Source organism: Citrus sinensis, chromosome 9 (assembly GCF_022201045.2).
Source record: "Citrus sinensis cultivar Valencia sweet orange chromosome 9, DVS_A1.0, whole genome shotgun sequence".
Taxonomy (NCBI): Eukaryota; Viridiplantae; Streptophyta; class Magnoliopsida; order Sapindales; family Rutaceae; genus Citrus; species Citrus sinensis.
In genome coordinates, this window is record NC_068564.1 from 6813748 (window position 1) to 6829127 (window position 15380).

The window sequence follows — 15380 nt, forward strand, 5'->3', positions numbered from 1 at the left end:
TGTGCTTCCCTTTCTACATTCAATAAGCTTAGATTTGAGAGCTAGAGTGATTGCTATTGTTAGAGCAATACTCAATGGCAAAACAATCACAATCAGAAGTATCTTTTTCCTTGATTTATGTTCTGTCCTCGGCTTGCTAACTTTGCATGGTTGGACTTGAAGATTTGGTAAACCACACAATAACTCATTTCCCATAAATGACTCAGCTGTGAAGTTGGCAAAAATTCCTCCACTAGGAATCTCACCTTCTAGTTCATAGAAAGAGAGATTTAACTCTCGGAGGTAAAAGAGTTTCTCCATGGATTTTGGAATAGACCCAGAGATTTTATTATTTGACAAATTCAAAACCTCCAAACTTGTCAAGTCACCAAATGATTCAGGAATTTGCCCTTCCAATCTATTATATGCTAGATCCATAATTTGAAGGTTTTTTAGTCCTCCAATTGTGGCTGGCATATCACCCGATAAGTTATTTTCTGATAAATTTATTCCTAGAAGTACCTTCAAATTACCTATGTCGAAAGAAAGAGTACCAACCAAGAAATTTGATGAAAAGTCAAAGAACAAGATGTCTTTTAGGCTCCAGAAAGTTGAGGGAATGACAGAAGTAAACCTATTGGACCCTAAATAGAGAGATCTTATAGAAGTGAAATTACTTAGGCATGAAGGTTTAGATCCTGAAAGCTAATTGCCAAATAAGACCAATTCTGCCAGCCTAGCTAGATGGCAAAGCTCAACTGGGAATGAACCTACCAACTTATTGAATGCGAGATCTAAGCCTTGGAGTTTCTATAGTCGGGCGAATGTAATTGGAATTGATCCAGTCAATTTATTGCCTTCTAATGATAAGGCCAACAAGTTGCTTAAATTGCCAATTACTCGAGGAATGTTGCCAATAATACTGCAATTGGCGATGACAAGTGTTTTCAAAGACATAGAAAGATTACCTACTGAACTTGGAAGGATACCATTGAGTGGATTGCCTGTTAATGCTATGACTCTTAATTTCTTGCAATTTGCCAAAGAGGAAAGAAAGCTCAATTTTGAGGTTGAAGATGTCAAGGAGTTATTACCCAAGCTGAGCCACTCAAGGTTTATTAAATTACCAATTTTGTTTGGAATAAACCCCGAAAATGTGTTTCCTCCCAACTCCAGAAAGGTGAGCTTAGAAGCATTGGTGATGGAACTAGGAATGGTTCCAGAAAATCTATTAAGTGCCAAGTTAAGATGCTCAACAGTTGGAAGTGAAAGGTCCATTCTTGATGGAGAACTTCCGGAGAGAGAGTTATTTATGAGGATAAGTACCTTCAGTGTTGACATGTTGAAGATGGGAGCTGGTAACACACCAACTAGGTTGTTCATTCCAAGCCCTAAAGCCTCTAGATTTTGAAGATTAGCGATTTCGTGGGGTATCTCACCTGGTAAATTAACATAGATGCAAAAAATCTCACTTACAAGATCTTAGCTAAATTATTCAAGAAAGATAATAAGTGATAAATTAAAATATTTATATAGTATTGTGAACATACCGTGGAGTTTGTTGTAGCCGAGGTCTATCCCTTTGAGCATAGTCAAGTTGCCGATTTCTTTTGGTATTGCACCAGATAAATTATTGAACTGCAAATTTAATTGTTGCAGTTGTTTGCACTTTGATAAAGCAGAAGGAATTTTGCCATGAAACATGTTTTTGTCCAAAAAAAGGGCTTTCAAATGAGGAAGATAGTTGCAAATATTTTTCGGAAGCTCACCAGAAAGTCTGTTATTGGTCAAACGAATGTCTAATATTGAAGACATGTTGAAGACGAAGGAAGACACTGAACCAGAGAGCTGGTTATCAGTGGAGTCTAGAAATTTTAGCGTATGCATGGTGTAGATGGAGGGGGGAACGCTTCCAGAAAGCTTATTATGACTAAGATTAAGCGTTGTGAGTGAAGAGAGGTTTCCAAGTTGAGGAGGGATGGTGCCTTGTAGATTGAATTGAGAAATATCTCAGGTTGTGACTCTATGGCTATTGACATCACAAGTGATGCCAATCCAGGTACGAACAGAGGTGTTCGAGGTCCAATTATGGGCTAAAAGGTTGGTCGGATCATAAATTATATGATCTTTCAGGGCAAGAAGAGCTTGTTGGTCTGTGGTAATATTGCTGCTTGCTGCTGCAACAACCAAGCAAAGAAGCAGGCAGTGGGTTAATGACACAGTGATCATACTGAGACTAAGGTTTCTCTCCATGAAAGATTGCTTTGTCTGTTACGGGCTTATTTGGTAATGCAAGGTGTTTCGATTGCTGAAGATATATATAATGCAAATGTCGATCTCGTGGTGTTTGTGATTGTGATTAAGCAAGACTGGAAGAGATGAACTGGCTGGTAGTATTCACATCACTCAGTGCCGGTCAATTTAGGTACTTGTGTCTACATTATGGCGCCATCTCATCAAGTCAAGAAGAATTGGATGCATTAGTTTTGCTATCAATGCTCAATTGTTATTATCTTTTTTCTTTGGCGAGTTTTCTGTAGCCACAAACTTGCATTTTAAATAATTGATTCTACAGGAAAGTGAATAGTATAGAAATTGAGATATTTGTTTTGGTATTTGTTTTTGCGTGAAATTAGAATTTTCTCTTGATATAATTTTTCTGACTAAGTATACTTACATGATTAATAGTTAATAAATTAAAATATTATAAATGAGTAAATATTGATTGTACACAAATAAAAGTACATTTGTTTCAAAAAATCTATCAAAGTTCAAATATTATAAGATTATAAGAGGGCCCTTTACCAGGACAATGAAATTTATATATATTTCCTTTCATGTCTTCCATTTTAAATTTTAAGGACCTAATGATATAAATTTAAGTAGTCAAATATTGATATTTTTGTATTTAATACTATATTAAGCAGTAATTATTATATATTTTTTTAAAGGGAGGTTATATGCACCCATAAAAAATGCTATCGCATAAGTTCTTATATTGCCAAAAAATAACCACAATAATTCTTATGGACCGATTTATCTTTGACACCCACTTCTGCAAGCACCCTTTCTCTTCAACTTCTCCTTTTTTTTTTTTTTTTTTTTGCACATAAATTTGTTAAATGTTCTTAACTCTTTCTCCAATTATTTGATAATTAAGGTTATTTTCAACAACCAGAGAGTTAAATGAAGCAAAAAAATTGATGTAGTTTTTAAATGGAGATCATCAGCCATTGCCTTATTAAAACGATATCATTATGTAGAGTGGATTGTATGAGTATAATATACAAGTCATTTTACTCTCCATAAAAGCCAAGAGTCGAAAGTCAAAATTGAATTTCAGCAAGGGAACATTATTACTGTTATCGTTTATTGTTTTTTTACATCATTTCAGCAACTGACAAGTAAATTTCAAGTGATGTATCACTCATCAGCATTGCTGTAATGATTGTAATCGTCAGTTAAATCATCCCTCTTAATTTTTATATGTTTTGTTTTCTGCAAAACTACCGTAAATCAAAGATGTCACAATTGTTTTTTTTTTTAAAAAGCATCTGAAATCATCAAAACCTAACAATGAGATTCTTCTGCTTCATTCTATTCTCTGTTTGCCATTCAAGCTCCAACACTTGTTCATCTACTTTCATCTACATTAGAAAATGTAGAGTCCGAATGTAATTATTAAAGATTAACTTTCAGATTCATATACTTGTGAAACTAGGGGTGGGCAAAAAAACCGTGGTCTTAAAAACACCGAACCGAACCGGCGGTTTTTTCTAATTCGGATCGGTTTTTATTTTTAAAAAAACCGAAATATATCATTTGTAAAAAAACCAAAATGTCGGTTCGGTATTCGGTTCACTCAACTGAACCGAAAAACCGAATTAATTTTAGATTTTATTCAAATCGACATGTGTTAATTTTTTTTTTTTATAGATCCAAATAGTGAGTTGGAAAATGCCTAAAGTTGATGTTGATATTGATGAAGATGGGAGAATGTTGTTGGCGTTTGTTTCTAAATTTTCTTTTTATTTTGTGTTTTAAGTTGTAATTGTTATTATTTTTATTTGTCTTTACAACATTATGATTATGTTTATGTAGATGAAGTATTGGAGTTTGGTTATGTATTTTGAAATTTTAATATTTCATATTTTGTGAGTACCTTATTAGTAGTTAGTAAGATATTAGTGATAAAATGTGTTTTGAATACTTTATATTTATTGTTAATATTTGTAATGAAATTCGGATGAACTAATTGCTGAAAAAAATTATTACATTCATGAGGCCCAATGGGCTAAAAATTTGAAAATTCAAAATAGACCCAATAGGCCCAGAACCGAAAAAACAGAACCGAACCGAACCGATCCGAAAAGATCCGTTTGAGTTCGGTTCTTATTGAGTTCGGTTCCTATTCGGTTCTTGACTTATACGCTTTTGGCGTAGCTTGACTTATTAGCCTGCAGCTAGACCACTATCGCATGCAAAAAAAGAGAGAGTATAAAACAAATGTCATCAGTAGCATTTCTTGGAGAAGAGGCTAAAGCTACAATGCCGGGACACAAGTCCCCGGTACCATGCCGGAGTAATTAATTTACCGTTGGATTTAAGTTCAAGGAATCCAACGGCTCAAATATAATAATTTTTTAGAGTAGAAAATAATTGGCTACCTTTGCAACCGGTTACACACACTCTATTTTCCTCCTTTTTTTTTGTCAAATTCGTCTCTCAAATCCCTAAAATTTTTCCATTCTAAAATCTTATCGCTCTCTCAACGACGATATTTTCTCTCTGAAATCTCTCATTGACAAATTCGGTCTCTCAAATCCCTAAATTTTTCATTCTCAAAATTGGCCTATCTATGTTCAAGCCCTAATTTTTTCACTCTCAAATTTGATATCTCTCTTAAGGCCCTACATTGCTCAGTGGGAAGCATGAATAAGAATGAATAAAGGTATTCTTTTGTTCTTTTTTTTTTTTTTATTAAATTTCTAATTTTTAAAATTTGGCTTTCTCCTTCAAAGCCCTAATTTTTCAAACTTGATCTTTCTCTCCTGAAGCCGTACATTAGCTCGCTGGGGAGCAACGCCGAATGAATAAAAAGTATTTTTTTTTATATTTTATTTTGTCTTATTTCTTATTTTTGGAATTTGCATTTCTCTCTGAAAGCACTAATTTTTCAAATTTGGTCTCTCTCTCTCAAAATCCTATATGAGCTCAATGGGAAGATGACTCGTAATGAACAAAAGATATTTTTCTTTCTAAATCTTTTTTATTTTGGTTAAATTTCTAATTTTTAAGAATATGGGTTTTTGCTTTCCATATTGAATATCTAAGAATTTGGATTTTTGGTTAAATTCTTATGAAACAAATCTTGAATTTAATTTATTTATTTTTCTATGGCTTTAAGTGTTCTTGAGCATTTTGTTAGATTCTCGTAAGGAAACTCAAGATTTCATGATGGGTGTGTGTGATTATTAGGCTTTCCCCCTCCCCTCTCTTTAAATGGCTAAGTGTTTTGGGTAGACTAAGTGTTCTATGGCTTTAAGTGTTCTTGAGCATTTTGTTAGATTCTCGTCAGGAAACTCAAGATTTCATGATGGGTGTGTGTGATTATTAGGCTTTCCCCCTCCCCTCTCTTTAAATGGCTAAGTGTTTTGGGTAGACTATGGTCTTGGAGCTTGGATTAGTTGCTTATTTATTGTGATAGGTTTTGCTCTGAAAATTTTCATTTTTGATTGCAGTTCATATAATCAATATTTCTTTATTAGGCAGTGATTTAATAAATTCCGGACTTTTTTTTTTTTTAAGATGGATCTTACTATTTATTTCTTGTACAAACTCTGGTTAGGTGTTGACTAAACACTTGGGGCTGGAGCATATATTCTTGTTGGAACGGTTGCATAGAGCATATAATCAACTCTGCCCATGGAAACAAGATGACTACAACAGTTTTCTTAAGGAAAAAAAAAAATCAAAGGAAAATATATAAGATTCCTACACTTATTACACGAATTCAAAGTAACTATCATTGAAAGCAAACCAAATTAACTTAAATTTCCTATCCTTTTACTCAATGTGTCTCTTATCTTAAGTAATCCGGTAACAATATCTTTTGCATTAATCCTCTTTTCCGGTGATTCCATTGTACACTCCAGAGCCAAACTAAAGATAGACAACAGACATTGCTCCTTTGCTGCAGAATGTTTTTCCTCTCGACTTAGCAGAGTTTTGTCCGCAACTTCCACTAATGAAGTAGGAAGCAAGTCATTAACCCAACGCTTCAAGCTCAATTCTCCGACAAAAATTTCATCTGTGGGTTTTTTCTTGGTAAAAGTTTCCATCAACATAATCCCATAGCCGTAAACATCACTTTTTGTAGATACTTCTCCTTCTATGCCGTACTCTATGAATCAAATTAATTTCACAATTAGATAAATAATCAATAACATTTTGATATGAGGATCGTATAAATCGATGATTTGGAAAATTTAAAATGAACTAAAAAAAAAAGTTGTTTGAAGCAAACCTGGTGCCATATAACCTATAGTGGCAAGGGTTTTTGTTCGCATCGTAGACTCATCTTCTCCACTTAAAAGCTTTGCTATGCCAAAATCACTCAAATGAGCAACCATATTTTCGTCCAACAATACATTACTAGGCTTTAAGTCACAATGAATAATAGGAGTTGAATGATCGAAGTGGAGATATTCTAAAGCTGATGCAACGTCAATCATTATGTTCAACCTATGAAATATATTCAGCACGCAATTGCTAGAATGCAGCCAATCCTCCAAGCTCCCGTTGGACATGTATTCTAGGACTAATGCTTTGAAGTCATCGTTCGAGCAACTGCTGATAACTTTGATAAGGTTTCGATGGCGAATATTTTTTAACACTTCACATTTAGCCTCAAAACTCTTCAATGCGCTTGCACATTGCTGGTGAAACACTTTTATTGCAATCTTCATCCCATCTTCAAGTCTTGCTCCATAAACAGAACCAAAACCTCCTCTGCCAATTATGTTGTTTTCAGAAAAATTATTTGTTGCTTGTAAAAGTTCTAAGTATGAAAATCTTCTTAATGTTGTTTGTGATGACCAGATACTATCATTTGACAACATTGTGCTTCCCTTTCCACATTCGATCAGCTTACATTTGAGAGCTAGAGTGATTGCTATTGTTAGAGCAATACTCAATGGCAAAACAATCACAATGAGAAGTATCTTTTTCCTTGATTGACGTTCTGCCCTAGGCTTGCTAAATTTGCATGGTTGGACTTGAAGATTTGGTAAACCGCACAATAACTCATTTCCCATAAATGACTCAGCTGTGAATTTGGTAAAAATTCCTGCACTAGGAATCTCGCCTTCCAGTTTATTGAAAGAGAGATTTAACTCTCGGAGGTAAAAGAGTTTCTCCATGGATGTTGGAATAGACCCAGAGATTTTATTATTTGACAAATTCAAAGCCTCCAAATTTGATAAGCCACCAAATGATTTAGGAATTGGGCCTTCCAATCTATTATATGCTAGGTCCATAAATTGAAGATCTTTTAGTCCTCCAATTGTGGATGGGATATCACCAGATAAGTTATTTTTTGATAAATTTATTCTTACAAGCACCTTCAAATTTCCTATGTCTAAAGAAAGAGAACCAACCAAGAAATTTGATGAAAAGTCAAAGGACAAGATGTCTTTTAGGCTCCAGAAAGTTGAGGGAATAACAGAAGTAAACCTATTGGACCCTAAGTAGAGAGATCTTAGAGAAGTGAGATTACTTAGGCATGAAGGTATAGATCCTGAAAGCTTATTGCCAAATAAGACCAATTCAGCCAGCCTAGCTAGATGGCAAAGCTCATCTGGAAATGAACCTACCAACTCATTGAACGCAAGGTCTAAGCCTTGGAGTTTCTGCAGTCGGCCGAATGTAAGTGAAATTGGTCCAGTCAATTTATTTCCTTCTAATGCTAAGGCCCACAAGTTGCTTAAATTGCTAATTGCTTGAGGAATGTTGCCACTAATACTGCAATGGACCATGAAAATTGTTTCCAAAGACATAGAAAGATTACCTATTGAACTTGGAAGGAAGCCGTCAAGTGGATTTCCATTTAAGTTTAAGGATCTTAATTTCTTGCAATTTGCCAAAGAGGAAAGAAAACTCAATCTTGAGGTGGAAGATCTCAAGTAGTTAAAAGCCAAGCCGAGTCTCTCAAGGTTTCTTAAATTACCAATTGTATTTGGAATAAAGCCCGAAAATGTGTTTCCTCCCAATTCTAGCAAGGTGAGCTTAGAAGCATTGGTGATGGAACTAGGAATGGTTCCAGAAAATTTATTAAGTGCCAAGCTAAGATGCTCAATAGTTGCAAGTGAAAGGTCTATTCTTGATGGAAGACTTCCGGAGAGAGAGTTATTTGCGAGAATAATTACCTTCAGTGTTGACATGTTGAAGATTGTAGTTGATACCACACCAACTAGGCTGTTCATTCCAAGCACTAAATCCTCTAGATTTCGAAGATTAGCGATTTCGTGGGGTATCTCACCTGGCAAATTAACACAGATGCAAAAAAATCTCCCTTACAAGATAGTTGCAAATATTTTTCGGAAGCTCACCAGAAAGTCTGTTATTGGTCAAACGAATGTCTGATATTGAAGACATGTTGAAGACGAAGGAAGACACTGAACCAGAGAGCTGGTTATCAGTGAAGTCAAGAAATTCTAGCGTATGCATGGTGTAGATGGAGGATGGAACGTTTCCAGAAAGCTTGTTATGACTAAGATCAAGTGTTGTGAGTGAAGAGAGGTTTCCAAGTTGAGGAGGGATGGTGCCTTGTAGATTGAATTGAGAAATATCTAAGGCTGTGACTTTATGGGTATTGACATCACAAGTGATGCCAATCCAGGTACAAACAGAGGTATTCGAGGTCCAATTATGGGCTAAAAGGTTGGTCGGATCATAAATTATATGATCTTTCAGGGCAAGAAGAGCTTGTTGGTCTGTGGTAATATTGTTGCTTGCTGCTGCTGCTGCTGCAACAACCAAGCAAAGAAGCAGGAAGTGGGTTAATGACACAGTGATCATACTGAGACTAAAGTTTCTCTCCATGAAAGATTGCTTTGTTTGTTAGCGGTTAATTTGGTAATGCAAGGTATTTCGATTGCTGAAGATATATATAATGCAAATGTCAATCTCGTGGTGTTTGTGATTGTGATTAAGCAAGACTGGAAGAGATGAACTGGCTGGTAGTATTCACATCACTCAGTGCCCGTCAATTAAGGTACTTGTTTTTTTGTAATGGCGCCATCTCATCAAGTCAAGAAGAAAATGCTGCATTAGTTTTGCTATCATTGCTCAATTGTTATTATCTTCTTTCTTTGGCGAGTTTTCTGTAGCCACAAACTTGCACTTTAGATAATTGATTCTACAGGAAAGTGAATAGTATAGAAATTGACATATTTGTCTTGTATTTGTGTTTGCGTGAAATTAGGATTCTCTCTTGATATAATTTTTCTGACTAATAAATTAAAATATAATAAATAAGTAAATATTGATTGTAAACAAATAAAATTACATTTGCTTCAAAAAAATTTCAAAACTCAAATATTATAAGATTATAAGAGAATCCTTTCCATGAGAATGAAATTTATATATATTTCCTTTCGTATCTTCAATTTTAAATTTTAAGGACCTAATGATATAAATTTGAGTAGTCAAATATTGATATTTTCGTATTTAATATTATATTAAGCATTAATTATTATTATTTTTAAAGGGAGGGTATATGTACCCATAAAAAATGCTGTCACAGAAGTTTTTAGTTAATGTTTTAGTAAATCGGAAAAAAATTAATTTTTACTTGCTATAAAAATTTTACATTGCCAAAAAATAACCGCAATAATTCTTATGGACCGATTTTTCTTTGACACCCACTTCTGCAAGCACCCTTTCTCTTCAACTTCTCCTTTTTTTTTTTTTGCACATAAATTTGTTAAATGTTCTTTACTCTTTCTCCAATTATTTGATAATTAAGGTTATTTTCAACAACCAAAAAGTTAAATGAAGCAAAAAAATTGAATTAGTTTTTCAATGGAGATCATCAGCCATTGCCTTATTAAAATGATATCATTATGTCGAGTGGATTGTATGAGTATAATATACGAGTCAATTGTTATTATCTTCTTTCTTTGGCTTTTTTTGTGGCCACAAACTTGCATTTTAGATAATTGATTCTACAAGTTAAGTGAAGCGTATAGAAATTAACATATTTGCGTGTGCGTGGGATCAAGATTCTCAATTGATATGATATTTCTGAGTAAATATACTCACATGATTGATAGTTAATGAATAAAAATATAATAAATAAGTAAATATTGATTGTACAAAAATAAAAGTACATTTGTTTTAAAAAATCTTTCAAAGCTCAAATATTTTAAGATTATAAGAGGATCCTTTCCTATGAGAATGAAATTTTTATATATTTCATTTTGTGTCTTCAATTTTAAATTTTAAAAACCTAATGATATAAATTTGTGTAGTCAAATGTTGATATTTTCGTATTTAATACTATATTAAGTATTAATTATTATATTTTTTTAAAGGGAGGGTACACGCACCCATAAAAAATGCTATTGCCAAAGTTTTTAATTAAGTTTTTAGTAAATCAGAAAAAAATCTATTTTTATTTGCTGAAAAATTTTTATATTGCCAAAAAATTAATAACCACAATAATTCTTATGGACTGATTTATCTTTGCACCCACATCTGCAAGCACCCTTTCTCTTCAATTTCTCCTTTATTTTTGGCACATAAATTTGTTAAATGTTCTTTACTCTTTCTCCAATGCTTTGAAAATTAAGGCTATTTTCAACAACCAAAAAGTTAAATAAAAAAAAAAGAATTGAAGTAGTTTTTCAGTGGAGATCATCAAGCATTTATTAAAATGAAATCATTATGTAGAGTGGGTTGTATGAATATAACAAACAAGTCATTTTACTTTCCATAAAAACCAAGAGTTGAAAGTCAAAATTAGAATTTCAGCAAGAGTATTTCCATAAAAACCAAGAATTTCCATAAAAATATTACTGCTATTTTTTATTTTATTTTTCATCATTTCAGCAACTGACAAGTAAATTTCAAATGATGTATCACTCATCAACATTACTGTAATGATTGCAATCGTTAGTTAACTCATCCCTCCTAATTTTTATATATATTTTTTTCTTCTGCAAAACTATCATAAATCAAAGGTGTCACAATTTAAAAAAAAAAGCATCTAAAATCATCAAAACCTAACTACAATGATCATGGTCATAACCTGTATATTTTACAACAAAAACTGCAAGTAACTTGCTCTTGTTGTACACACACCTGTGCCATATAACATTAAAGAGGGTCAATTTTACTGGCAATGAGATTCCTCTGCTTCATTTTATTCTCTGCTTCATTTTAGCCCATCTACAGAGAACGGAAAAGCACGCAGCTTAATCTGCTCTTCAGTCACGCCTTGTGGCCTCATACTTGAGCACACAACATGAAACTCCTTGAGATGTTTATGAGGATCTTCACCTGCAAAACCATGAAACTTGGGTAATAAGTGAATAAGACCAGACTTTAATTCAAAATTTACCTCCAAGTCTACATATTGAATGCAGAGTGGTTGTTGATTCAAGTCTGGTTCAGCTAACTCTCTAAGAGTTCTTTCTACAGGTGCAGGTCTATCCATCACTTGTTCTTCTGAATCGCTAGATGATTCAACTAAATCAGGCACCGTATCTGTTTCAGAAAGCAAAGGCGACGAGGATCGTTGCTTAGCTCGCTTTGTCTGCTGTCTCAGCTGGCGAGCTGTCTTCTCAATTTCAGGATCAAACGAAAGTGTACCTGTACGAGAAGAACGAACCATACACCAAGTAAAACGTAAAAAGGATTAAATAAATGACACCAATCCCCGGCAACGGCGCCAAAATTTGATGGGTGTCGAAGCCAACAAAAATAAATTCCTACTCTAAATAAATTGTGTATAGTGATTGAGCAGGGTCGTGTCCACAGAGATCGGTAATTATTTAAATCCTTTTGAAACGTAAAACGTAAAATGGGGGAATTGTTGACAATAATAAAAATCAAATTAAAAATAACAAGAATGCAAGTTAAAGTTGTAATTCAAATTGGAGAAAGCTCTGGTTGAAGGAATTAACTCAGCTTGATTCGACTACTGATCATTGATTCAAATATAGATTATTATTACTCATGAATAGACTGGTTATAGCTACTGAGACCCTCTAATAGCCAATCTCTCCTTAATTAGTCGATAACCAAGGTACGACCGTTGGTTATTTCCCTAATCAATAGACAACCCTAGATACGATCATAGAATTTAATCAACTGACAGCCTGAAAAACCAGAGAGACCCAAATCCTAATCAACACATATGATGATTCATTTAAATTAGATTGTTTATTCTCACAACACAACTCTCTGCTATGTTATTTGTCACAAGCATTAAATTCTTCATACGATGAATCCTTTAATTGACAATAGATTAAGTTGATAATTAAATAGTGGCCAATTACCTAATTAACAAACATAATCATGAAAATAATTCAGAGAATAAACAAATACCCAAAAAGTAATAAAACAATTAAAGTATAAGAAAGATCTCACAGTAGTGATGAATCAAAGCTTCATTATCCTTCAACCAGAAAAATAGGTTTAGTTCTTCATAGAGAGAAGAGAAAAATTAAGATCTAGGGTTTCTTTCTTTTCTCCCATCCAAAAATCCCCCCTTTTCACAATCGATTCCTCCCTTAAATACTCTCTCTCTCCTCTCTTTTAGAATTCTATTTAAAATAAAATACTAATATCTGAAATATTAAATTCGTAATTACAAAAATAACCAAAAATACAAAACACGTTAAACTAAAAACTGCAGGTCCGCAGTTGATAGCACGTGCCCACGCCTTATCAACAAAGTTCTTCTGCCGCTCATAATTTCTCCAAGGGAACAATCATCCCTAAACATCATCTTGTAGCTCAATTTTATCACCAATCAATAGAATTGCACCTACAAAAGTAAATCACAAGTAAATAACTATTATTAAGTGCAAAACATCGATATTAAGGGAAGTAAACAATGCAAAACTAGTGCATAAATTGCACTCTAACAAATTCCCCCACACCAAGATGATGCTTGTCCTCAAGCATATAACTCAAGATTAATCTCAAATCTCCACTCAATTCTCATCTCAACTCATCCAAAAACAATTTTAAGCAAGCATACCTCAAGAAATTAAGTCGATCAACATTCGAGAGACAAGGATTTTAAAGCATAGAATTTCATAAGATAGAATAAGAACATTCAACCACCAAGAAGATCCATTCAAAATTCAAGTGCAACAAGATTTAATAGCCCTCTCAATAACTTCACTCCATGCACTCAAAGTGTTTAGGGTGTCATTTATTCACTCAAATCAAATCAAAGAATGCTATTACCATAAGCTTGCTCATATATCACATCTCAATCCACAAAACATGAATAAAATGCAAAAATCTAAGGGTCTTAAAAGGGTTGTAATAGGGTTAAATAGGTTGAATGAAAAAGAAAGGTTTACGAAAGAAAAAGAGATTAAAATGAGAAGAATGAACTCATTGAATGGACTTATGATATCAAAATGCTTATTTCTACTCAAGTCACCAAGAATGTAAATATTTTTTTTTTCTTTTTTTTTTCGATTTTTCTTTTTCTTTTTTTTTCTTTTTTTTTGTCTCTTTTTTTTTGTTTTTTGTTTTTTTGAATCAAACAAAAGAAACGAACCTTGCACAATTTAATTCAAGCATAATGCTTGTTGATCTAATTGAGAAACTTTATTACAAGGTAGAAAAAGCAACAAAATATATCCACACAATGAGTCCAAAAATCTCCTTAAATTGAGGCTCAAAAAGAAGAAAAATGGTTAAGTAGATGGAGAGAATTAGATGGGTAATGGTTAAGGCTCAAACAAAGGTAGCAATTAAGGGTCTTCGGGTAGAGAAAAAGGAAAATGCGAGAATAGGAAAATGGTAAATGGTTTGCCCTTATCATTTTAATGCATAAAATCCCGTAATGTGGCTTCAACATGCATAACAAAGCAAGTTCTAGAATAAACAAACTAGGATTGATATTCACATAACAAAAATAATTATAGCAAAGTGGTTGCTCATAGGCTCAAATCTTCACAAAGTTGGTAAATTTGACATCAAATCATGTACACTCTTCAAATGAATCAACCATCAATAGTGGTGTAGAATGAGAAGAAGGTATGAGTGAGAAATAAAAGGAAAGGTAAAAAGGATAATAAGCGAGAAAGATGTATGTAGTAAAAAGAAAATTGAAAGATAAAATGTGAGTGATGAAAGAATATGATAGAAAAAAATAGATGTAAATAATTTGAGATAGATGGGAAAAGAGTAGTGAGAGAGAAAGGAAAAGAAAATTAATAATATATGAAGCATACTAACTCAAAAATCATTTAAGGATGAGTAGAGTGAAAATAATAATTCCAGGCATCAATAATGCAAAAATCCCTCCCCCACACCAAGAACTTACATTGTCCCCAATGTAAGATAATCAAAGCTCACAACAAAATTAAAGCGTAAGGATAAAAGATTAAAGGCAAAAACTTCCCTGAATTGTGAGCTTTGATCCTCATAACGTCTATGGGCTTGGCGGGAATGGTGGGATAAATCCCACACTCTTGAAGTATGCGGCCAAATTCTGCTCCATCTTGTCACGGATTTCGATTCACGCGGCTGGAATGCAGATCGTAGGCTGGTTGCGGACTATTGCTGCTCGACTGGAGCTTGCGGGTACACAGCTGCTGGTTCAGTTGCGCGCGGATGGGACTGATGCTGCGAACTGGTGACGCTGGATCTGCGTGCTGCGGCTGTTGCTGCGCGCTGGAGAAGAAAACAAGTTCTGGAAAATTAGGGATTTTGTGAACAGTGAACAGTGATTTTCGATTTTTGGTTTTTTTTTTTTTTTTTAATAAATAAATAAAAAGAAAGAAAGGAACGAAAAAAGAAAAAGAAAAAAATAATAATAAATTTTTTTTTTTTTTTTTTTTTTTAGTGATGAATCACTTTGAGACACTAAAAATTTCAGAAGTACTTTTCTAATAAGTACATGGGCACGCCTTATAAAAAATTTTCTTTTGACCAAAATAAGCAAACACATTAAATTTCAGAAGTACTTTTCTATTAAGTACGTGGGCACGCCTTAAAACTATGTTACTTTAAAAATTACAGAAGTACTTATTAGCTAAGACGTGGGCACGCCTTATCAAAAATTTTCTTCTGACCAAAATAAGCAAAATTTTTTTTTTTTTTTTTTGAATCAAAATTAAAAGAAGATATAACAAAAACCAAAACAAACA

The 15380-nt window shown here is 33.5% G+C and overlaps 2 protein-coding genes and 1 long non-coding RNA gene across 5 annotated transcripts in view; 1 reads left to right on the forward strand and 2 right to left on the reverse strand.

The window, feature by feature from the left end:
• The window catches only part of LOC107175384 (probable LRR receptor-like serine/threonine-protein kinase At3g47570), a 139635-nt gene that overhangs the window by 14524 nt on the left and 109731 nt on the right, over nucleotides 1-15380 (reverse strand). The window contains exons 4-5 of one of the 3 annotated variants that reach the window (XM_052433895.1): nucleotides 6506-7713; nucleotides 5878-6382 (exon numbers count right to left, since the gene is read on the reverse strand). The exons of 1 other annotated variant lie outside the window; for it this stretch is intronic. In XM_052433895.1, coding sequence (XP_052289855.1) covers nucleotides 6024-6382; nucleotides 6506-7713 — 1567 coding nt within the window. In that variant the 3' untranslated portion in view covers nucleotides 5878-6023. Of the gene's footprint in view, nucleotides 1-512; nucleotides 614-5877; nucleotides 6383-6505; nucleotides 7714-15380 lie in introns of those variants that run through there. One more of the 3 variants, XM_052433896.1, reaches the window with a different exon arrangement.
• On the reverse strand, nucleotides 620-2286 carry LOC127899779 (LRR receptor-like serine/threonine-protein kinase EFR). The gene is made up of 2 exons (XM_052433904.1): nucleotides 1530-2286; nucleotides 620-1418 (listed from the first exon to the last, which is right to left on the reverse strand). Exons 1-2 carry the CDS (start codon nucleotides 1864-1866, stop codon nucleotides 790-792), a joined length of 966 nt encoding a protein of 321 aa, XP_052289864.1. The 5' UTR covers nucleotides 1867-2286; the 3' UTR covers nucleotides 620-789.
• LOC127899786 (uncharacterized) lies at nucleotides 4667-5878 on the forward strand. Its single transcript, XR_008051826.1, has 3 exons — nucleotides 4667-4930; nucleotides 5037-5079; nucleotides 5828-5878. It is a non-coding gene; the product is annotated as an uncharacterized LOC127899786 (long non-coding RNA).